Below are 25,383 nucleotides of genomic sequence, written 5' to 3'. Positions count from 1 at the left end.
TATCTCACCCACGCACAAGTGCCATTGCTTTCGCTATGTGAACTGGATGCTGCATACGTTTGATGACGTAACCCCCTGTCAGTGTTTCCAACCCCCCTTTTTTTAACTATGCTGGCCTAACCTAACCTTATCGGAAATGGTTCGTGGGGCTATCCATCATCTACCCGTGCATAATGTACAATTTGCACAAGTGACGAACACGATAGTAGGTATTTTTCAGTGAAGAAGGTTGGAAACACTGCATACCCCACAACGGTAGTCAAGTTGTGGCTGTCATATTGTGTGTTACGGAAGCGAAAATAGGAATAAAAAAAATTACTCCCTATGCGAAAAATTGGGTACTAGTTCTGTATAGTGGAGACACCTAGAAATCATTTATTTCGCACTTTGTTACATTGCTAACGTACAATTCTGCATTGAGGAACATTTCTTTAGGTGTAATAATGAATGTCTAATGGAAATAATATCTATTTCTTACATTTATAAGTACTTACTGTTCTTCCTTTTCTCGGTTCTCTAACACGCAATATGGCGATAGCTTACTGGTTCATCGTGCGATGTGGCAGTGTTATGATGATTTGGAGTGTGAATGCAGTGTTTGAACCTTATTCACTGAAAAATACCTAATTTTGTGGCCGGATTGGAAATTATGCTAATACCTCGTTAGTCTCACAAACCATCGATGTTAGCTCGACAAACCATTGACATTAGCTCCACAAACCATTAGCATTAGCCCCACAAACCATTTCCGGTAAGGTTAGGTTAGGCAAACATAGTTAAAAAACTTTACAACGCATCCTAGACACGTCATCTTCTTGCAAAAACATGGCATGGTTTGCAACACTTCTTGGGGGTTACGTCATCTAAAACACGGAACATCGTGTTCACGTGCAGAAAGCAAATGGCGGCAACAGCAATTCCGTGTTGGAAAGATATTTTTCCAGAAGAAAACATGAATTGGCGTTGAAAAGTATAAAAACTACATTCCTGAACCTCAAGAATGCTACAGAAAATGATTTCCGTAAGTACTTTCTTCTGTAAAAAGTAAGAAATCCGTCTCCACTATTTGGAACTGTTACCAAAAATTGTGTTTGTTTTCATCTAAAAAAAGATAATGGTATCTTGAACTATGTTCCGCAATACAGAATTGGTAAGTACGAACCATGCGAAACACAAAATATCCAATTTTAATGTGTCTCTGATGTATGAAACTGGTACCAATGAAAGAAAAATTCAAAAAGGTTTTTTACATACATACGTGTTATGTTCCATGTCAAAGATGCTCAATATGAGTGCCTTTTGTAATTCGGCACACATCAATCTGATAGTCAAATTCTTCCCAACATCTCGGAGTCAATGGACGCAAACAACTACTTACTTCTTGGATGCATACTCTAAGTTCAGGTAAGTTGTTAGGTAGGGGTGGCTCATACACTTGGTTTTTAACTAACCCCACAAAAAAAGTTGCATGGGGTGATATCTGGCGAATGAAGGGGGGGGGGGGGGGGCAAGGAAGCAGAACCTGATCCTCATGCCTAGCTCGTCCTATCCATTGATTGTGTAACCTTCTGTTGAGTTCCCTCCGGACATCCCGGTGCCAATGTGGGGGTGCCCCATCCTGCTGGAAAATAAAATTTGCCATGTCCTCTTTCAGCTGTGGGAAAAAGCCATGTCTGCAACATGTGAAGGTGTCCTCCTCGAAGAACATAGGGCCATACACCTTGTTACAGGTAACCGTACAAAACATGTTAACCTTGGGTGAATCACGGACGTGTTCTTCGTAAACATGGGGATTTTCCAAAGCCCAGATCCTCACATTTTGTTTGTTTACTTTCCCTGAAGACAACCGACTCAATGAAACCATCTATTTGCGTAAGGTTTGGCATAGCAACGCTGAACTAAGTCTCCTATCCTTGTGTGTAGGTTTAAGCACCTGCAACAATTTCAATTGGTAAGGATGAAATTTCAAATGTTTTCATAGAATCTTCCACACTGTTGTCTGCTTCAATTCTCTGCTTGCACGAACTGTTGATTTTTCGGGGCTTCTGACGAAAGTCGCATGCACACGCTCAACTGTTTCATCACTTACTCCTGGCTGGCCTGTTGATTTCCTCTTGCAGATACACCCACTTTCTTTAAATTGTATGTACCACTTCCGAATTGAGTGCCTGCTTGGTGGATCTAACCCGAACTTCATCCTAAAACTTCGTTGGACACAAATAACCGACTGTTGTACATGAAATTCCAGGACACAAAATGCTCTCCTGTCTTCGTTTCCAGCCATCTTGATTTACTGTCGCCCTAGCGGCGGAATGCGTAACTAAACATCAGCTTTCCCAGACACTAAAACGTTTTGAGTTTTTCTTTTATTTAACATAAGTTGCATGTTATTATGAATAAATAAACGTGAGTTACCACACTTTGTAATCGGGAATATCATTTACAATAGCCCTGTATTTATAATTTTGAAAATACGGTTTTTAATTGGAACTATACCATATTTACTAGAGTTTTCCTTTAATATATTCATAATTTCGCATAAGAGAAACATTTAATCACAAAATCCATTTCTCCCCACATTGCTGTTACCAAAATTATGAAAATTGTGCATTTTGCATTATTTCCAGGATATTTACTAGGGTCAGTTAAAAAGTTAGTTGCACTAGCATGAAAGAAATAGCGTATGGAATATGGAGGACAGTTCTTGTATTTACATGAAAGTACACTACCAAAGCTGCATTTATACATAATCACAAAGTCTGTTCAAACATGTGGCATAGCGTGACACGAGTTTCTCTGTACCATGTTCGTGAACTGATATCTCAGAATCAGTATTGACTCGGCTCTAATTAGGGCTCAGGTGGACATTTGTTGAACTTCAGCCAAGCCATTTTTGAAAGTTGCTCTTTCGAGGAACTGATATATTCCAAATTCTAAACAATTGTATTTGCTTAGAATTCCTTCTACAGAATCCATATGAATTTTCGCATGGCTTGTTTTAACTGGCGTCTAGATACCTGTGATGGAAAGTCGACTTACGTAGCCACAAAAGTATTGCAAATACTAAACAACAGTGAAAGTACATCAATGCTCTAGAATGAATTCTAGGCAATTTTTTATTTACCTGGTGAAGGCACATTGCACAGTGGTTCGGATACCCCTTTAAACTTTAGATTCAGTCCTGATTACTCTTTCTGTGCATAAAGTGGGTCTAATTCAAATTAAAATATATTATCTTGTAGCTTTTACGTGGTGAAACCAATTCAAGGAATCATAACTGGGAGCCATCAGATTATTGTTGTGCAGCTGATGCCCATGCTGGCCACGGAGTCGCCGTATATGGAAAGATGGACCTTGCAGTTGAATGGTTGCAATGAATATGAGGTAGTGTAGCAGTGTGTTTTAATTTCTCATTCTCACTAAAAACGATCCTTTGAAGTTGCAGGCTAGAGAAAGTATCAATGTGAAATGCTGCATTTTAATGTTGGTTGGTTCTTTCTCTCTGTCTGTCTGTCTCTACCCAGGAATCAAATTAACCAAATACATACAAATATCCATGTAGAAAGGGAACAAAAATACAAAGCCCTGCCCTAGCTGCTGAAGCACAAAGTGATATAATGAAACAATGAAGTTGTAAGCATAAGTGCCAATTGATAGAGGGGGAGGGAGGGGTCAAAGTACTTACAGCCTCCAAAGGTGCAGAATCTGTTTGTACCCTCCTAGTATTCACTTTCAATATACATTATATTTTAAATGAAATACACTTGAAAACACACAAGCACAGGGGCCAACCTCCATCGCAAAGTGGTTAGCACAGCATGTTATGATGCCAGGGCAGGAATCCCAGGTTCAAATCCCAGCCTTGGCATGGGTGTTCTTTGTGAATGTCTCTTCATCAATTTCATCATGTTATCACTCATCTTCATCGTTTCAATTAGCCAAAAGTGGTAGAAAAGGGATTCTAATTAACAAAAATCAACACATGCAGGGTGAATAAAAACAACCTCAACAAATCTTGGGTGACGACAGCAAGTAACGTTCCCTAATAAAAAGAGAAGGAAGGAAAAATAGGAAAAGGAAGTATCATAGATAAGCAGAGTAATAGCTGGCCCCCATCGCAAAGTGGTTAGGACATCATGCTACGATCCCAGGGGTCCGGGGTTCAAGTCCTGGCCTGGGCATGGATGTTTGTCAGTGTCTATTCATCATATCATCACTTATCCCCATCGCAAATTAGCCAAAAGTGGCACAAAAAGCAAAGTAAAATAAAGCAAATCAATAAAAAATAATAATAAACAGAGTAAGAAAGAGAAAAAAAGACTCAGGGTTGCCACCAATTTGGAAATCTTGGAAAATCTAGACGACTCAGGGAAATGGATCTATGGTTACAAGAGTCGTGGGGCAGTCTGTACATTCCATTACAGAAAAATAATTCAAAAACTTGAAAATGTCAGTTAATATTAAGTATGGTTATTGTGTAACAATTTAATATTTTGATTTTTCACATATTTGTAAACACTAATTTGAAACAATAGGTGTTCGTAAGTAAAAATATTTTTTTAAAAAAATAAGGTTGAGCTGATACCAGTTGTACCAGTTGAAATTTAATCAGCCGTACAGGTCAATACGTTATCGGAGTCCAGGGGTCTCACAGAGTGCGTAAAAATGCTAGGCAAGATTTGAGCAAGTCATTAATTTTATTCATCAAGAAATTGTAATCTACAAAAGATCTGCTGAACTTGGTAATTTTCTCAATATGATTTTTTCCTGTTCTCCAATCTGTTTTATTTTATTGTTTCTTTGTGGAGATATTAATTCCTAAGAATTTTTGTTACAGTTATGGTACACGTACCATAAACATCTAATCGACTGGTACAGGATTCTTTTTCTGCTGGTGTACATTAAACAAAAAAATGCAAATCTGCACATGAGCTAGAAGCACCATTCAATATTGCCCATCAGGGTAAGGAAAGCTATACGACCATGATTTTTGCCTCCCTGATATGGATATTTTGATTTGTTTTTCTTTTAATCATCTTTTTCAAAAGATGTAGAGAGGCAGCATTAAAGAAACTCACACACAACAACAACACCACATGTATTGAGTCTATCATACATTTCTTCAATTTGCAGGTTTAACTTGAGAAGACAGAAAAGCAATGTAAAAGAAAGGTGTAAACATGATGTACTTCTTAGTTCTGAGGGGTTATAATTGTGTATGTGGTGCATAAACCTTGTTTTTATGTGCAAGTCCACAGCCTGCTGCTAGTGTCTTTTCAGTGATGCCATGCAGCAGAAGACTCGAAGCTTGCTGAAGCATGGAAAACTGCAATAGTACCTCCATCCATGAACTGTTACCATGAGCGCATTGGCTATTCCGTTCCTCGTCCCCGGTAACAAGGGACCCTTATTGATTGATTTGATTTATTGTACTTCGCATATATGCATTTCACTTAACAAAGATGAAAATCACTGATGTTGTTATGAGATTGATGAAGGAACATACGAAGAAAACCCTTTCCCAGGCCAGGATTTGAACCTGAGACCTCTGGTGTCGTAGCATGCTGTGCTAACCACTCTGCCATGGAAGCCAGCAAGGGTCCCCTTAATATAGGCAACCTATAGTCTTGCATATGCCCTTTAGTCTGTCAAGCAGACTAAAGGGCATATGCAAGTGAACGAATTCTTAAAATACCTTGCAGTTACTTAAATACAATTTTAAATTTTGCATTCTTTCATTGCATATTTAGTATTTTGTGTATTATATATTTTGTATTTTGTGTGTTATATTCAGGGTGTTAAGACTTGTGTGTATGAGTATAATGTGTGTGTGTGTGTGTGTGTGTGTGTGTGGACATATGTGAAATGACTTAATGTACTTTGTGTTTAATATAATAATGTAGACTATAATTTTATGTGTATAGTTGAGTGGAAGAAAACACTTTGTACATCCTTAACTCTGCCATTTAAAACAAGGCGTTAATAAATAAATAAATAAATAAATACTCTTAATATATTGTACCTTCTCCTGTTTGAGTTAATGTCCTCTATCGTGAGTTTCACTGTGCCATGTAACCTGATCCGCTCTCTGGAAACACCAGGTCCTGCGCTCTTTGTCACTGACTGTAGATGACTACAAGTTTCGTGGTAATTTTCAAAACATTTTGAACTTAATTCGTTCAAAGTGGTATCAGCTCAGCAGTAATATATAGAGATATATGAATTAAATTTCTGTTTAAGAACCATTCAAAATTATTATTAGTGATGCCATTGTTTGTAAATTTTTGTGTGATTTCATAAATTTTAATAACTTGAAAAAGTGGAATTATTATTTTCTTCTTCTTCTTTCTTTCAGGTATATCTTTTATTTAGAGGTTTTGCAGAAAATCCATGCATATCAATAGGTGATGATGATTGTGTCCACTTTCCATCAACATATCCCAACAGCAGAGTGGACACTTTGGTACCTATGAGGAACTTAACACGATACAAGCTTAGGTAAGTTTCTATTCAGCACTGTAATCTTAATTCAATGGAGATGAAAGGGAAGTTTTACAAGTCTTAGTCAGATTTCAAATTCAGGAGTCGGGCATAACATGCATGCTGTTGCCCTACCACCCTTGATCCAGTCATACTGCAATCTACTCTCAATTCTGGTGACTTCAAACGTTGACCATTCCTCTTTGAAGATTATTTTGGCTTTACAGTTGATTGATTTCCTGTTTAATCCATGGAGCAGTACAGATGTTCATTTATATACTTCTAAGTAGATAAACGATCATCTGTATTCTACTTCTAAGTATTGTGACATCTGTCAGCTACACATTGAAACTTCGTTCTCCATTGAATTATGCTTTGAACAGGTGCTATTCTTATTGCTTGTTCTGTCAGTGACAATGTTCTGTATATACACCCCTGCTTTGAAGCGTATCACACTCTGTAGACTTTCTAAAGACACATTGGCTTACTTAAATTATGAACAATAGTCCTGAAGAGTTATGTATATTACCGCATTTTATTTTATTTTATTGCATAATACACATGACAAAATTTCATTAAATCATTTAACAGCCCTTAAAATTAATGAGAGAATTAAAAAATATAACAGTTAGTACCATTTTTATTATTAAAAAAAGGTAAAAAGGTAAAGTGTTCCCCTGTGCATAGCACAACGCCATGAAGGCGTATAGGGGGTGTGGGGGTAACGCCCCACACTTTCTTGATCCGGTCGTGAGTGGGGGTGATGTGATCAGCATCACGCCCCTGACTGCCTTTACCCCCCAGGGTTTCCCCCAGGTACCCATGTTATTCGACGCTGGGTGGGCGCCGGGGCCGCTTTCACCGTTAGAAAAGTTCCCGGATTTGAACCGGCCGGGGATCGAACCCGGGACCTTGAGCATGGTAGTCAGACACGTTACTGACTGAGCCAGATAATTATGAAAAATAAAGTACTTGTAATTCAATTTTTATATTATTGTGTAATACACACATACACTCACTACAGGGGTGTGTGTCAGTTGAAAATTTGCATATGTACTGCTCATTTGGTTAATGAAACTTATACCTAATGGCCGCCGAGCGCTAGAACACGTTCAAATCGCGTCCCGCTAACTCATACATTTATAATCATATGTAGCAGCTATAGAGTTCTATTTGGTGCATTACAAGTAGTGTGAAGTGTAAGTGCAGCGGTTCGGACTGAAAAATATCAAGGAAGTGCCAGCTTTGTGGTTCTTGTGGAATATTATTGAAGCGAAAACTCCCACAACACCATGGCTCCTGGATCGCGCAGAGGCAGCAGCGGCACTACGGCAGTCAAATCACCGTCTGGCAATGCAGGTAAGGGTGAACTTATGCAGCAGATATGCGACGAGGTAAAGCGGGCAGTGCAAACACCTGAAGTGTCGAAAGTAATTGTTGACGCGATAATTGAATCGGTGACGAAAATCGTGGTGGAAAGGCTTGAGGATTCGCTGAAATTCAACAGCGACATGTTCGAAGACCTACGCAAGGAGCTCCGCAGCAAAGATGATGAGATACAGGAGCTGCACGAAAACATTCACGAGTTAGAACAATACCAGAGACGTAACAGTGTCCGTATATTCGGGATCCCTGAGAAGAAAGACGAAAACACGGACAATATTGCGCTTTCGCTTTTTGAAGAACAGCTGGGCCAAAAATTAAAGCAGGAAGATATTTGTCGCTCGCACCGTGTTGGACAAAACCGCCCCGGAACAACAAGACCCATAATCGTGAAATTCACGAGCTACAGATCACGGTCGGCAGTCTTCAGGAAGAAAAGCAAACTGAAGAACTCGGGCATTGTAATCAGGGAGGACCTGTGCATGGCAAGACTGCAACTTCTACGTCAAGCCATCCAAAAGTTCGATACCAAGAATGTATACACCCAAGATGGAAAAATTGTGGTCGTCGTGGATGGCAAGAAGAACTATATCACGAGAGAGGCACAGCTCCGGGGACTCTAGAATAGGAATGATCATTCAAAATCCAGTGCATAAGTTGTCCTCCTCCGAACTACACTGTGTTGTTAAAATGAAGCACCAGACATAGACTGGGACGCGATGCATTATGTGATACTTACCTGGGACACAAGTATCCTCATTTTATTTAATATATTTAATTTCATTCTTCTTTTAAGTTTATTTTATATTATTATTTTTTACTACTATTTTTCATTATTTTTTTAATCTTTATGAAATGTATATCACAGTTGATATTTTTCTGTTAAATGCAATCAACTTTATAGATTTTGTGGAAAATATGTGCACAGGTAAAGATTTTATTTTGCTTCTGGTCGTCAGAATTCACGGGGTATATGTTAAACTTTCAAATGTTGCCACTCCTGGGTGAACCTCCTCTAACGGAACAGTGCATTCCATCGCCCTCAACCCCCGCTGCAGTGGCAAACGGGGGGACAGACCTTTGCTTTCTTCCAAGAAAATCGCCCCCGGCCAACGCGACCACTGCTGCCTCCCCCCGCCCTCCCTCCTCTTTCACTATCGCACATGTAAACATTCGCTCCCTGATGCCCAAACTGGACGAAGTACGTCACACCGTAAAGGAAATGAACGTGGACGCCCTTTTAGTTACCGAAACGTGGCTCAAAGGACACATTGATGACAAAACCATAAATATCCCTGGGTTTTCAGTTTTGCGAAAAGACCGAAAACACAAAAATGCAGGCGGGCTTTTATTATATGTACGGTCTGAACTGCAAGCTGAAGAGATTTCATATATTTCGGAAGAACAAACAAATATTGAACATATAATAGTAAAAATTCGTTTAAAGAAAGAAACAGTTGGGATCTGTGGGATTTACAGACCCGGAGATATACCCTATTCTAAGCTATCAATCCTAGAAGATATTATATCAGATATTAACCATAAAGTCCATCATCTAGTGGTATTAGGTGACTTTAATGTAGATTTCTTGAAACCAAACGAACCCGACACTTCCTATCTTCAATCACTTGTTAATCAGTTTAACCTCACTCAAATCTTAACTGAACCAACGCGAATTACCGCCACTACTAGAACGCTCATTGATCCAATATTTGTAAATAATGTAAGTGATATTATCAATTCTGGTGTTACGGTACCAGTCAGTAATTCTGATCACTCTTTAGCGTATCTCTCTTTACGTTACGGGAAATCACAAAGTAAGGGCAAAACGATCACATACAGGGACTACAGTGCGATAGTGAAGGATGCTCTGAAGGAAGATCTAGAGAGCATCGACTGGAATCCTCTGATGCACTACGAAAACATTGACGACAAGGTGCGTTTCTTTACGGAGGAACTGATTAAAGTGTTTGGTAAACACGCCTCTCTGAAAACAGTTCGTGCAACAAAACGAATAGTACCCTGGATTACAGATAATGTTAAATTAATTATGAGGTTACGCGACAACATGCTGTTAAAATTTAAACGAACAAATAATCCTGCCCATTGGAATGAATATAAGAGATTGCGTAACTTCGCTACTTCAGTCGTAAGACAAGAAAAAAAGGCATATTTTGAATACATCATTAATTCATCCAACGATTCGAAACACATTTGGCAACACCTGCGAAGCTTGGGATATGGCAGGAAAAACAAAATGGAGAGCCTTCCACCCGCACTAAATGACGCAAACGCACTGAACAACCATTTCGTCAACGTATCGTCCAAAATGGAAATTAATGAAGAGCTAGTCTCGCAGCAATGTGAGAAATGTTACGCCAGCAGTTTCGACCACGGTGCAGAGGCGTTCAGTTTCTGCGAGGTGGATGGTTCTCGCGTCAGGAAAGCGATGTACGAAATCCAATCAAATGCATCTGGATCCGATGACATATCAATAAAAATGTTAAAGCTCTCTCTTCATCATATCCTCCCACCGCTCACGCACATAATCAACTACTCACTCTCCACGGGCAGTTTCCCTGATTCTTGGAAGGAGGCAACGGTAATTCCCATCCCTAAAAAACAGAACCCGGTTTCTGTGAATGACTTGCGGCCCATCAGCATTCTGCCGGTGCTTTCAAAAATCATCGAAGAAATTGCAAATGATCAAATTCGAAAGCATATTGACAAACTTCATATCCTTCCCCGGCAGCAATCCGGTTTTCGCCCTCACCATAGCACACAAACGGCGCTCTTAAAAGTAACCGACGACATTTTTAAATCGATGGATCAATCTAACGTAACGCTACTGGTGTTGCTCGACATTAGCAAGGCCTTTGACACTATACCGCATAAGCTCCTTCTGGCCAAGCTTCATTATTATAAATTCTCGCCGACTGCACTTAAATGGTTCGAAAATTATCTTAGCGGGAGAAAACAGCGGGTTAAGACAGGGGAGCTATCTTTTCCACTTCAGGTACGAGCTGGGGTGCCTCAGGGCTCGATCCTTGGTCCGCTGCTATTCACGCTCTCGGCCGCTGATTTAGTCAAGTCTGTGAAAATATGCAACGTTCACTGTTATGCTGACGACACTCAATTGTATATATCCACACGCATATCAAAATTGCAGGACGCGGTCGCACTTTTAAACCAAGATTTAAAGAACATAAGCGATTGGTGCGCTTCAAATGGGTTAGTAATAAATTCAAACAAATCAATATTTACAATTATCGGAACAGGCAGTCTCTTGAAACATATTAACATCAATGAATGCGAAATAATTCTTCACACACAGCGTATTAAATTTTCTGAAACAGTAAAAAATCTAGGACTGATCATGAACCAGCGGCTCGATTGGACTGAGCAGGTGATACAACAATGTGGCAAGGCGTATTCGATATTAAAAAGCCTCTATCTTCTGGTAGACTTCCTCTCTCCTAAGATAAAATTAAACCTAGTGCAGTCTCTTATCTTCCCCCTATTTGACTATTGTGATGTCGTTTACGGGCTAAGAATAACAAAAAAGCTTGCAATAAAAATACAGAAAGTTCAAAACGCATGCATTAGATATGTATATAGAACAAAAAAGTGTGAACATATTCTCCCTGTGCTTAATGAGCACGGAATCCTTTCCATGGCACGGCGGAGAAAACTGCACTTGTTTTGTACACTGCACAACATAATTAATAGCAAGAGCCCAAACTACCTCTTTTCGAAATTAAACTTCAGAAGCAAAATTCACTCGCATTCAACCAGAAACGCTGCCAGTTTCAGCTTACCTCGTTGCAGAACTTCAGCTTATCAGGCCTCTTTCAGCTACGCAGCACCCAAAGCCTGGAATGCACTACCAAATCTAACCAAAAATCAAAACTTCAGACGTTTTCGCGATATGCTCCGTGAATCACTGATCAACGATCAGAAGCAGGGTAAATCAACTTATGAATAATGATAAATACTGTGAGTTGCCAGAATTTCTTTTCTTACTATCAACTTTGTCGACTTCAGTTACTTTATTACCTAATTCACTGCCAATATTGTTCCAATGTATATGATTTTATTCCTATTGTATTTTATTGTACTTTCTTGATCAATTTCTTTGTAATCTGAATTTAATTTTAATTTTTAGTTTTTATCTGTTCTATTGTATAAGATTTTATTCCATTTGTATTTTATTGTACTTTCTTGTTCATTTTCTTTGTAATCTTGAATTTTATTTTATTTTAATTTTAATCTGTACTTTTTGGGGTTAGGTGGTAGACCAGCAACAGCTGAACCTCGCCCAGCAATAAAGTCAATTCAATTCAATTCAATTCAATGTGTCTTCATCAGCCATAGGTGACCAATAACTGAATGAAACTGCTATCAGCTGTCCTCTGTGGTGGAGTGGTTAGCACAGCATGCTTCGATGTCAGGGGTCCCAGGTTTGAAACTAATGTCACCATATCATCATTCATCCTCATTGTCACAATTAACCAAAAGAGGTAGAAAAGTGATGCTAATAACAAAAATCAAATTAAAATAACTATCCCACAATAAAAATTGCTATCATCCAATGATTCACAAGTTTTGCAATGACATCGAGGAATAAATAGGGAAAGGTTAAATCAGCTGCAAAATGTCTGAACACTATATCCTATTGAATCTTTTCAGATACATGTTTTTATTTAGTAAGATGCACTCTCGAGTTCTTTTAGAGCTTTTTAATCTTCCTTCATATATTCACTTATTTTATTAGTGCTGAACTGGAAAACATTCAAACTTTTAATACATTTTGTTGTGTTCCATTTATTTTATTTGATGTTGAGTCATCTACAAATGATAAAAATATATTCTTACCTGAACAGTAAGGCCTCCCTGATACCATTGTGGTAACAGCATCGCCTTGTAATCAAAGGGTCCCGGGTTCGATACCCAGTGGAGGCACATATTTGTTCAGATCCCACTTTAAATTGTCTAGTCTCGTTTAGCCTTTCTGTGCATAAAGTGAAATTAAAACAAAACTCAAACAAACAAGCTATCAAGATTTTGAGGATGTTGCATCCTCATCGTCAAGATAAGAAAAAAGAGTAGAGAGTGGAGAATGTTAGCAATACTGGATTGGATAACACTGGGGAACAAAAAAAAGATTTTATTTTGCGGCATAAAGTTTAATAACAGTTTCAGCACACAAAACAGCTATTATTGCCAATTGTATGATTGGTTCAGTTGAATTGACTCCAGTTATAAAAATAAACACACCATCGAAAATATAGGAGGTAAAATTACTCTACGCTTTTCTCGGTAATATGAAAATTTGATAATGGGCTGAAATTCCCATAATAAACTTATTTATTTATTTGTAAATTGTTGCTAGGCAACTTATGAAGCATCGCTAGGCAATATATCGGACACTCAACAAACCTTAAGGAAGAATACCAAAACATAAAAATGGTTTTAGAAAATAACTGAATATGCTGAACATAAGTGGCTCGTGTGTGTGGATTTGAAGATGGTGATTTTTTTTACTAGGACAGCAAAGTGGGTACACAAAGTATCCCTGTTTCCTATGTTTGTGGGATAGTCGTGCTAGAGAAAAGCATTGGACGATAAAAGTTTGGCCCCCACGGGAAAATATTAGTGGGAAAAGCTAATATAATTCATGAACCGCTGATAGATAGGGACAAAATCATCCTTCCGCCACTGCATATTAAACTTGGGTTGATAAAACAGTTTATCAAGGCCTTAGCTACAAGTGGTGATTGTTTCAAATATATATGCCACACTTTTCCAGGACTAAGTATTGAAAAATTGAAGGCAGGAATCTTTGACGGACCACCACAAATTTGTACTCATAAATGATGCCAATTTTACAACTTACATGTCTTACATCGAATCTGAGGCCTGACTGAGCTTTGTGTCCGTCGTCAAAAACTTTTTGGGGAATCACAGAGCAGAAAAGTACTCCGATATATTTGGAAATATGTTGAAAAATTTTTAGAAATTGGGAGCTAATATGAGTGTGAAGATACATTTTCTACACAGCCACATTGACAGATTCCCTGAGAACGTTGGTGATTTAGTGAAGAACGGGGAGAAAGGTTCCATCAGGATATAAGGATAATGGAAGAAAGGTACCAGGGACGGTGGGATCGCCACGTGATGGCCGACTACTGTTGGAGCTTACAGAGGGATTGTCCTCAAAAGCAATACAGCAGGAAATCGTATAGAAAACGTTTCACATAGTTTGTTACTTCATTGTGTACATATTTTCTTAATTATTTTGATCATAGGCCTATATAAATTTATTTTTATAATAATGATTGTAATCACAAAAAGAAATATTAAATTGTTGTTGGAAGTTCATTTATATGTATGTCTTATGTTTCCGCCATTTTGGTTTAGTTGCATTTATTTCATAAATTAGAGCCAATTCAGGAAATATATTATTATATCATTATTCAGCAGCATGAAATTGCCCTAATTTAGCTCTCAAACACTGTGCCGCAATTTCACTGTTCCCCAGTGTAATCTATATTCATCCCGTGCTCTTATTACATTAATCACTGGTAAATCAAGAAGACTTCATTGCGTATACCATGTAACCCATGATGGGAGGGAATAAGGATCCTTGTTGGTAAACCTGGTTGTATGACAACCTGTAGGAAGGCCAGGACAAAGATGAAATGTCTGCAACAATAAACACCTTCAGATTTATGTATTTCAGGGAGTTAGGAGATAACTAAATTAGTTATTACAACTTCAGAGGAACTACTATGATTTCAGATTATGCAGAAGACACTATGTTATAAAGTATTTCAGGCAATGATGTTTTTTGTAATTAGGATCATTTTCTGTAATTACTTGTATGTTTTTGGTGGTTGAAATGTAGGAATATGAGAGATTTCCAAAATTATCTTCTAATTTAGACTTAGCTTGTGCGATTATTTGCAAACTATTGTCAGGTAAACCTATTGTCTGTAACCTGTGTGTGCCTCACATATTCTGTGCAGAAGAAATGTTCTCAGGCTTGAATTTTATAGGGTTCTTTCTTTGGCTGAGTTACATGTGTGTACAAAGAACATGTTTTGTTGAGTTCTTGGTGTTACATATCAGTCACAGTCTTCTTCAAGAATTTCATCATACAGTGTGTTTCAAAAGTTGCACAATCCAAAATTTAATCGCTTGTAACATAAAGACAGTAAGAGATGGGTTACTCTGGGTTTTCTACATTACAATGTCTCATCCATTGACATATTTCTTTATTGCTTAAAAAATATATTATGATTTATTATTTTTCATGTAAATGTGTGGCCAATTCTTAGCCACATGTTGCCTCCAACTGTTGATAAAATTTTGACCTACTAGTGTTGCAAACTAAGGTGAAATGGCACTTATTCACTTGACCCATATAATCGCCAGTTCCAAACCCATCAAATGCTGCACATAATCCACATTCATCGTAAATCACAGATTAACATGGCATCAAATATCTGAAGTCTAATTATGACACTTCGATAATTTCTTACTCATATGTTTCTCCCCCAAAAGTATCATTCTGGAGAAATGTTAAACTGACTTCCACTTATTAATTTATAGAATTTCCTGTATGGTTTAATCTGATAATGTTGAGCATTGAAAAATATCACAGAAAAACAGGTGTAAATATCGCTTACAGTTTTAATGTTATAAGCTATCAAAGTTTGGGTTACGTGACTTTTGAAACACACTGTAGATTTTTATTATTTATTATACTGGTTATTTTTTCCTCCCGAATGTATGATTTTTATATTTTCCATATTTTAATTCCAAATTAGCATTTTTCATACTGAACAATCATCATATTCCTGTACTTTGTATCCATTGGTATTACTATTGCTTTTTACTCTGTGTTATATCACCTTATAACTTATCCATTGATATTACTATTGTGTTTTACTGTGTGAACATTATAATTTATGGTGTGGATAGAAATGGAATGAAAATACTAAGAAAATGATAGCTCAAATGAACCTATTTCTTACAAAGAATAACATGTTACTGTTTGAATGTTAGTTCATTAGTAACTTTATTCCATAATGATGAAAAACAAAATAATTATGTGTGTTTATTCTTTAGATACAGCTTGCAAGTGCCAATAGACGACCAACTGAACATCTTTGTTTTGCCTCAGTCAGGAGTTATTGAACCAAATCAAATTGTTTATATCATGTGGTCGTACAGGCCAGTCTGCGAAGGAACATTCTCACAAGTAGTAAAGGTTGAAGTGTCGTATGGTTCCAAGACTTTGGATTTTCCAATTCCAATAACCTGTACTGTTGTACAAGCATCCTTATTGGTAAGAATTGTTTTTTACTGTGTGTATATTATCTGTTATATACCCAATAGGATCGCACACCACCCGAAAGTTCACATAAATTATTATGAATTAGGTATGTAACAATATAGAATTTTTATAAGTTCTTTAGCTACAGTCGCTTGGAAAATGTATAATAGAAGTTCCTCTGCATGCATAAGTTACTAACATCAAACACTTGGTCAATATTACATATTAGAGATGGGCCGATAAGAATTTTTGGCCGATACCAATAAAGTACTGATATAAAATTTGATAGCAATAACCGATATTCTGTCGATCTGATATAAAATTCCAAATGGTCCTTGAAGAACCGTAATGGTTCATTGAACTCCTTAATAAATGTGTGTTTCAAGGTGACTGTGTGCAAAAGAAGTTGCATATTTAAGGCGAAGAGGGACAATTACGCACCAGGCATGCATTTATTCCAATATCGTCGGAATGAGCAATGCTACTAAAAAGATCTCCGCCAGAAATGAAGAGTATGAATTTCTCCCCATGTGGCAAGTGGAAGCAGTTTCCAAGTTGATTATTAAGCCTTATACGATTTTTGAAAAATATGATGAATTAGTATTTACTGAATCCCATGTATTCCTTATGGAACATCAACTTCAAGTTATGGCTCATCAAATGGGAGTTTCGACTTTTCCTATTATATGACATAGTTCAACGTGTCCTTTTTCCGTCCATGTACTTTTCTACGTCATCGGATGTTTGATATTCCCGAGAGAACCAATAAAATAATGGTCCCATAAGCCTAGTGCATTTCTCCTTGCCTCCTACGGCCATCCTGGCAGTGTTGCCAAACCTGATGTGCATAATAGAGCTAAATTTCACCATTAATATAGCTAAAAAGAACTTTCAAGGTGCTAGATTAACGGAGGCTGCATAAAGTGCCTACTAGGGTAATTTTAGTTGTCGGAGGGGTGAGGGTGCTGCTATTACCGTTAGCTTTAAAGTGATGGCAATTTATTCTTAGTTTTCACTGCCTAGATTTGGCGGCATCACCCATCTCAATAATCCAATGATGTTAATATAAAATCGAAAATAAAGGGTTCCCGGATAACAAAATTGTCATCTTCATCTTAGCCACAGCGCTATATATAAAAATACATGGGGAGGAAAGAAGAGGTGGGTGACGCAGCCTATAGCTATACGAATATCACATCACGTGCAAAATGTACACTCATGGCAAAAGTTGGTATTTATGGGCCGGAGCCAGTGGTGGCATCATAGTGGGGCAGAGGGCGGGTGCCACAGTTCACAGTCAAACGAGTGCACGAAAGAGCCAGATCTGGCTCCAAAAGTGCAAAGTTGGCAACAGTGATCAGCAGCTGCCCCATCGAGAAAGACCTAGGGGAAATTGTCCCTCCTTGCCTTAAACATTTATTTTTTTAAAAAGTAGTCATCGCCCACGTGGTGGACGTATTGCAGACATAGTAAGTAGCATATTCCTGGAAATTCAAATACCTGGGTTAATCCCCTTTTCCTTTCCAACTTTAGACTTTTGTTTGTCCCAACCTGGATAACTGGGTTTCAGCTGGCGTGTTTCGACACAGGGACGTGGCAGGGGAATAATATTCTTTGGACAGATGATGGCGGGTACTTTCTGGAACGTTTAGTGATGGGTTCGGATTTTCCTCCATGCCATTGGATAGAACTATGCAATAATTTTAGAAATAATTTTTTGCCGAAAGTATACAGGGTAAGTCAAAATGATGGACCCGATTACAGAAATTTATTCTGTGAAATCTAATAAACATATGTCATTGTGAGACATGTGCTAAGAAAGGTAAACTGTCAAAGTTTTTTTCAAACAAATCACAAGTGTTCTATGTGAGCACCTCGCATAACACAGCACACATCAAGCCGATAGTCTATCTCCTGTCAAACCTTGTGTAGCATGTTTCGGTCAATATCAGCAATGGCTGCTGTGATGCGGGCACACAGGTCATCCAATGTTGTTGGAAGTGGTGGTTCGTAAGCGTGATCCTTGACAAAACCCCACATGAAGGAATCACATGAGGTCAAGTCGTAGATTGGTATATACACCGTAACATTTATGACATGTTTGTAGCGAGTCTAAGTATGGGAAATGGCAAATGTAAACCCTGCACCTTAAATTAAATATTTTAAATATACATATATACACAGTTTAATTGAATTAGAATTTTTTGATACATTGGAATCACACATACCTTTTATATTTTTAATATATTTGTGTATATGTGTGTGGGTGGTAAGAGGTTGTAATATGCACATTTGAAACTGAGAAAGCATCTGCCTGTACCCTTGAATTTTTGAAAAGTTTCCCTTGAAAACCGGGAATTACACTTTAATTTTATCATGGTTCTAGAGTGGCCATGATAAAGAAAGTATAAGATACCATAAACCAAGAAAAAGTAAGCCATGGTTTGATAATGAATGTCATAATCTAGTAGAGATAAGAAATCAGGCTAGACTTAGGTGATTAAATACCTCTGATGATACAAATCTAAGCAATTATAATAGAATAATGCGAGAAGTTAACCACACGTTTAGAAGTAAAAAAAGAGATTGCTTGAAAAGCAAAATTAACAAAATTGAAACACACAGCAAAAACAAAAATATCAGAGATTTATATAAAGGTGTAAATGAATTTCGAAAGGGATGGCAACCTAAAGTAAACTTGATAAAATATATAGATGGTGATTTTCTAGCTGACCCAAGCCATATTCTAAATAGATGGAAGAACTACTTTAATGACATTTTAAATGTTCATGTAGGAGATAAATCAGAAGTAAATGAAGTACACACAGCAGAACCTTTAGTTCCAGAACCTAACTTGACTGAAGTTAAAGATGCTATTAAAAGGCTAAAGAATAATAAAGCACCTGGCATTGATTTAATACCAGCTGAGTTAATTAAATATGGTGTAAATTCGTTAATATGTCAAATTCATAAATTAATTTGTTTAATATGGAATAAGAAAGAAATCCCTCAACAGTGGAAAGAATCCATAATTGTTCCTGTGCTTAAAAAAGGTGATAAAATGAACTGCAATAATTACCGTGGAATTTCTCTACTCTCAACAACATATAAAATATTATCTAACATTCTTTTAACAAGACTAACCTCATATGCTAATGAAATTTTAGGTGATTATCAATGTGGATTTAAACGTAACAGATCAACTACAGATCAAATTTTTCACATCAGACAGACACTTGAGAGAAAGTGGGAATATAATCAAAATGTCCATCAGCTATTCATTGATTTCAAAAAAGCATATGATTCGGTCAAAAGAGATAAATTATATAATATATTAGTAGAGTTTGGAATACCTAAGAAGGTTGTTAGTATGATAAAAGTATGCACCAGTGAAACAGAAAGTAAAATTTGTGTGGGTATTAATGTGTCTCACATATTTACAATTCATGATGGGTTAAAACAAGGAGATGCATTATCTCCATTGCTCTTTAATTTTGCCGTAGAATATGCTGCTAGGAAGGTAAAAGAAACTAAGGAAGGACTAAAATTAAATGGTGTGACTCAGTTGTTAACATATGCAGATGATGTAGACTTATTATAATATAAACACAATTAAGAATAATGCTAAAATATTTTTCAAAACTCCTAAAGAGATAGGTTTGGAAGTTAACAAAGAGAAAACTAAATATATGCTTACAGGCCAAAACCAAGTGTTAGGTAATAATCAAAATCTAATTATTGATAACAACTCGTTTGAACCAGTTTCCAAATTCAAATACTTAGGAGTAATATTAACAAATGAAAATTATATTAAGAGGAAATAAAAAGTAGGCTTAATTCAGGAAATGCATGTTACTTCTTTTCTCTCTTCATAAACTTTTGTCTTCTTGTTTAATATCTAAGAAACTAAAAGTTAAAATATACAAAACAGTAATTTTGCCTGTAGTATTATATGGGTGTGAGACTTGGTCCCTTACATTGAAAGAGGAACATAAATTGAGAGTATTTGAAAATGAAATCCTTAGGAAAATCTTTGGACCTAAAAGGGATGAGGAGACAGCTGAGTGGAGAAGGTTACATAATTTGTATTCATGTCCAGATATTATTAGAATAATTAAATCAAGAAAACTTAGGTGGGCAAGCTATATGGCATGAATGGGAGAGGATAGATGAGTTTACAGGATTCTTGTTGGGAAGCCTGATGGTGGGAGACCTGTAGGAAGGCCAAGACGAAGATGGAGGCACAACGTTGAGATGGACCTAAAGGAAATTGGTAGGGATGGAAAAGAGTATATAGATCTTGCTCAAGATAGGGACAGATGTGTTGCTTCAGCCATGAACCTTCGGGTTTAAGAAGGCTAGAGAGTTAGTTAGTTAGTTAGTTCTAGAGTGGCCATCATGGGTGACAACTGTATGAGGCGATTACAAGTGTACAAGTGGGCTGAGAAGTTTAATCAGAGCATAACCAGTGTTGAAGATTCTCTGCGTCCAGGTTGCTCTTGTCACTGCAGTCACAGAAATCAACCTTGCACAAGTGGAGGATTTGATACGGAGGAACAGGCATATTAGTGTCAGTGAAATTACATGCCCAGAGGTCATAATGTAAACAGTTACACCTACACCTACTCCAAACTTTTTCACGAAAATTTGAAACCAGCCATTCTGCAGAAAAGACTGTTGTCTGGTGTCCACTGGTGTGCTTTTGCTCCATGACAATGCAAGACCACACACTGCCAATATCACATTGTCTACCATCGAAGACCTAAAGTTTGAGTGCTTACCCCACCCTCCATATTCACCCAATCTCGCACCTTCAAATTTCCACACCTTTGGCACACTGAAAGATGCACTAAGTGGATCGAGGTTCCAGAATGACGACGAAGTCCAGTCAGCGGTACATGAGTGGTTATGCACGCGTCCAAAATATTTTTTTCCCTGTGGAATTAGTACCCTTATTAAGTGCTGGCATAGGTGCATTGAACTGGGGGGGGGGGGGGGGGACTATGTTGAAACAGTACTGTAGCTCTTTTGGTGCTTGTAATAAATATTTGTTAAAACATATTTCCGGTTATATATTGAAGGAGCGTTGTACATTTTATCTTGATGGTACCGAATTAGCAAATTGTTATAAAATTTTTCTTGATTTTACAGTTTCTGGCATTTTAGGTTTTTTCAGTCTGGTCCCCTGAAAAACAAAATGGAGGTTCCACTGAATATCCCACTGTGTATATATGTGTATTTGATATGAAATATGTAAATATGAATTCATTTAAAATCATGTTTTTAGGCTCGGTTTGATCTAAAAATGTTAACATCATGTAATTACATTAATTATCCAGGCCCAAGTCATGACTTATTGCTAGTTTTATACATCTCGGGATGAGATGGGGCCCTATTGCTCTCTGTCTGAATCTATCCACATCTTTACTAAGATTCTTGTAGATTGCTCAGTAAATATGTGTGTAAATAATGTGTGTAGTGTAGAAGGATTACACCTACTTCAAGGTCGTATTTTTTGCAATCTTACAGGCTGTTCCAGACATGATTGATGTGGGCTCACTAAGATATGGCGACAGTAATACTGACGAAATTAAAATTGAAAACAATGGAAAATGCAGAGCTATTTTCATGTTGAAATGTGTGTGTCCATCAATGTTGGAGAGCAAGGTGTGCAAGGATGTCCAACTGCATCCCAGCTCGGGTGATTTGCAAAGTGGCGGAAGTATGATGGTGAGAGTGAACATTCGCCCAAGCGATATCGGAATACATGAATTTTTCATATGCTACATCATGATGAACAAAGTTTCATCCATGCGTCAAGCCAGCTCTCTTGTGCCGATTTTTACGTTGAAGTACTTTGTAACCTACCCTCAGCTGAAGGTGAAAGATATACAGTGTTCGGAATTCTCTCATCACAGTTCCAAGTTTGTCCTTTGGAAAATGCTTGGTATCAATAGGTAAGTGTTGGGGGCTGGGTTATATATGTTATATCAGGGATGGGAAAGTATATTTGGTACCGTGTCACTATCGAGGGAGCCGTGGTTGTCTAGTTGGTAGGGATCTGTCTGCCACATGAGAGACCTGGGTTTGATTCCTGGGTTGGGTGATCTTAAGGTCAGAATTTACGCTATACAAAATGAATCCAAGTCATTACATTAACTTTTTGTTGACTATAAAATATAGTTTTCCTTCTATGTATGTAGTGGTCACATTATAGAATTATTTCTCTTGTAGTTTAAGGTTTTTACAAGCACATAAACACAATTTTTGATGTAATGTTTTGGGAAAACCCACATTTAAGAAATATTAAATTTTGTGGACAATTCTGTCATCGTTTTTATGTACTCGAAGGTATAATGCATGGACAAAATGTCTACACACGCTGGTACTTTTTGTAACTCAAGAACCTAATGAAGTCACCTATTTACATTCATTAATTAAGTAGGTCAATGAACCATTCAGGTTATTTATTGAACATTTGCAATTTTATATCAGATAGGTAGAACGTTATTACAGGTAAATTGTATATAAATGTCCATGAAAATCATGTTGTTTCATTCCTTCTTTATACATTTGCAAATTAACCAGAACATTTTGCTACAAATTCTCATCCATCATATTAATTTATTAAAAAGTTTGTGAAAATTTTAGCATTAATCAGGGATCAAACCTAGTTCATTGGTATTTTGTACAAATACTCTACCATTGATCTACCAAGCTGTGATTCACCCCAGATTTCTTAGATGCTAATGTCGATGTTATAAAGGTTGACTCAAAAAAACAGGAAATTTTGAATTGTGTCCTGGCAACCCTGGGAGGTTGGTAACACTGAATGGCATATACAATGCTGCTCACATCATCTTGCCACTTAGTAATTATGGAGCAGTGGAGTGGTGTGCTGCGTGCCTTTGCGGTCAACTGTGTCATTTCAAGAAATGGCAACATTCTATGTCTCCCAAGATCACCTGACCTCACAGCATGGTAGTTCTTCTTGTGAGGTCATCTTAAGAGCGAGGTTACCATACTCGACCTGCTACGACAGAAGAACTAAAGGCAAGAATACGAGAGAAAATTGCAAGGATTCCTGTTGCAAAGTTACGTCGCGTCATGCACATTGTCTCTCACAGAATGCAGGAATATCTTCGCAGAGAAGTCATCTGTCGGATGTTATCTTCAAAAAATAACTTAAAGGGTATGAAATTCAACAATGGCATACTCTGTACTATTCACTGGCTCCACTAAATGTTTAATCTCCTTTCCAAAATTTCCCCATTCTTTTGAGCCACCCTGTATATTTTTATCTGTATTCATTAATATGTTTTCCTAATTAACTCATCTTTCCTGCTGAAAACATTAACTACTGGGGGATACATTATACAACAGGATAATGTTTCGCACATAGTGTAATGTGTGTGAGCTTTAGAGTTTGCCTGCCAGCACCACCCTCTTCCCCCTCTTTACTTAATTTTTGTATCATCATTGCTGCAATCATGGTGTCGAATATGTGCTTTTGTGTTGTCAGGCCAAATTTTAGCTTCATTATTAAATAATCATCTTTGAGTATTGTGGTATAAATTGCATGGAATATTAAAACGGGTAAAACATACTTACCTTTCCTGCGCAGCACTTACTTTTCCTCTGCATCTAGATTTTTCCTGGTTCTGTTTCTATTATTTTCAGTGGTCACTGCTTCCATATTCATTGGAATTAATTTTTTGTTATTAATGTTCCTCATTCCCCCATCCTATGGATTTATCTTTGAGATAATAAAGCTACTTCTATGCTCTGAATGATGCAATATATATTTAATTGCATTAACTCTCTTATTATCTGTTTTGGTTAATCTCTTTAGTTAATTGTGATGATGACGACGAATGATGAGCAGATGAAATTGATGATGTGACAAACAACCTTGAACAGGATTTGAGCCTGTGGCCCATGGCACTGACCATTACATCAAAGAGGCCAACTAATGAAGTATATAAAAATATGACAGTAAAAAACTTCTTACGGCATCACATGCTTACAACATACTGGTTAAAAGCAATACAAAACACACAAACACTTTAAGAGTTTGTCCAAGCTTTCTATTCCATCTCGGAATCATCATCAGGGCTGGTTGAAAGACAGCTTCTGGTTAGGTTAGGACAGACACATCGAGTAGTGTCATCAGAACTTCAACCACATCCCTTTCATTGTCTCTCAACCAGCCCTGATGATTCGAAGATAGAATCGATAGCTTGGACAAACTCTTAAAGTGTTTTTTATCATGCTGTTGTGTGTTTTGTGTTATTTTTAACAAGATTGTGTGCATAAAGTATGCTTTACAACTCTTCTTACACAAGTACATAATAATGCCATGTGTCTTTTAAGGAAAACTATTTTATTCACCTATTGATTTTACTTTACGAAAGGCTGTTATAAAATAATTTTTCTTGAAAGTGTAACAAGTGAATTCATCCAGAGTTGTGGCATGAATTTAAATGAACTCTACAAGTTTAAAAATTACATCTTGCAATTGTAACTTCTGTTTTACCATTGGTGTACAGCTTTAGTTTTTCCTCCTATAGGCTGAATAAAATGCAAAGAACTTTTCCACCAAAGTTGTATGAAGCTGTTCACATGATGTTCCCTGATAATGAAGAAGGAAGTCCACCCTTTGTGTACTATATGGTGATACAGAATGCTTCTGAATTGCCAGTCTCATGGTTGTTGCAACAGTGTTTTGACTGTGACTGCCCAACAGTTGCTGATAATTCACATATTTCTCTGAGAAAGAAAATACAGTTATGCAATCATAGAGGATTATTCACCTGTGAACCAAGTTCAGGAGAGCTGGAGGTAAGAAAAGTGGCATTTAATGTGTCTGAATTGTTTATTCCATAAAATATTCATAGAGATAGAGATTAAAATATCAGTGTATTTAGTTTCATTTTCATGTATTTTTACTAGAGGTGTCCAGATCCAGACACTCAATTTTTTTTCTGGACCCAGGTACCTGATTTTCAGTTTCAGATCCAGGTACCCATTTTTTTTTCTAGCTCTGGATATTTGTGCAACTGGATAAGCTGGATCCAAAACTTTTTGGCCATCCTAGATGGCTTAGATGCTTAGATATTAACCTTTACTGTACAGGCAAAGTGGCATTTAATGTATTTGAATTATTTACTCCATAAAAT

At 37.2% G+C, this 25,383-nt stretch overlaps 1 protein-coding gene across 4 annotated transcripts in view; it reads left to right on the top strand.

Moving 5' to 3' along the window:
- LOC145994042 (cilia- and flagella-associated protein 65-like) overlaps positions 1-25,383 on the top strand; it is an 85,957-nt gene that overhangs the window by 7,472 nt on the left and 53,102 nt on the right. For 3 of the 4 annotated variants that reach the window (XM_083130145.1, XM_083130128.1, XM_083130133.1), the window contains exons 3-7: positions 3,243-3,384; positions 6,356-6,498; positions 15,997-16,216; positions 21,734-22,161; positions 24,775-25,045. In XM_083130145.1, coding sequence (XP_082986271.1) covers positions 3,243-3,384; positions 6,356-6,498; positions 15,997-16,216; positions 21,734-22,161; positions 24,775-25,045 — 1,204 coding nt within the window. Of the gene's footprint in view, positions 1-3,242; positions 3,385-6,355; positions 6,499-13,360; positions 13,420-15,996; positions 16,217-21,733; positions 22,162-24,774; positions 25,046-25,383 lie in introns of those variants that run through there. The other variant, XM_083130139.1, reaches the window with a different exon arrangement.

Source organism: Lepisma saccharinum, chromosome 1 (assembly GCF_977018435.1).
Source record: "Lepisma saccharinum chromosome 1, izLepSacc3.1, whole genome shotgun sequence".
Taxonomy (NCBI): Eukaryota; Metazoa; Arthropoda; class Insecta; order Zygentoma; family Lepismatidae; genus Lepisma; species Lepisma saccharinum.
This window is presented reverse-complemented; position numbering and strand designations above follow the sequence as displayed.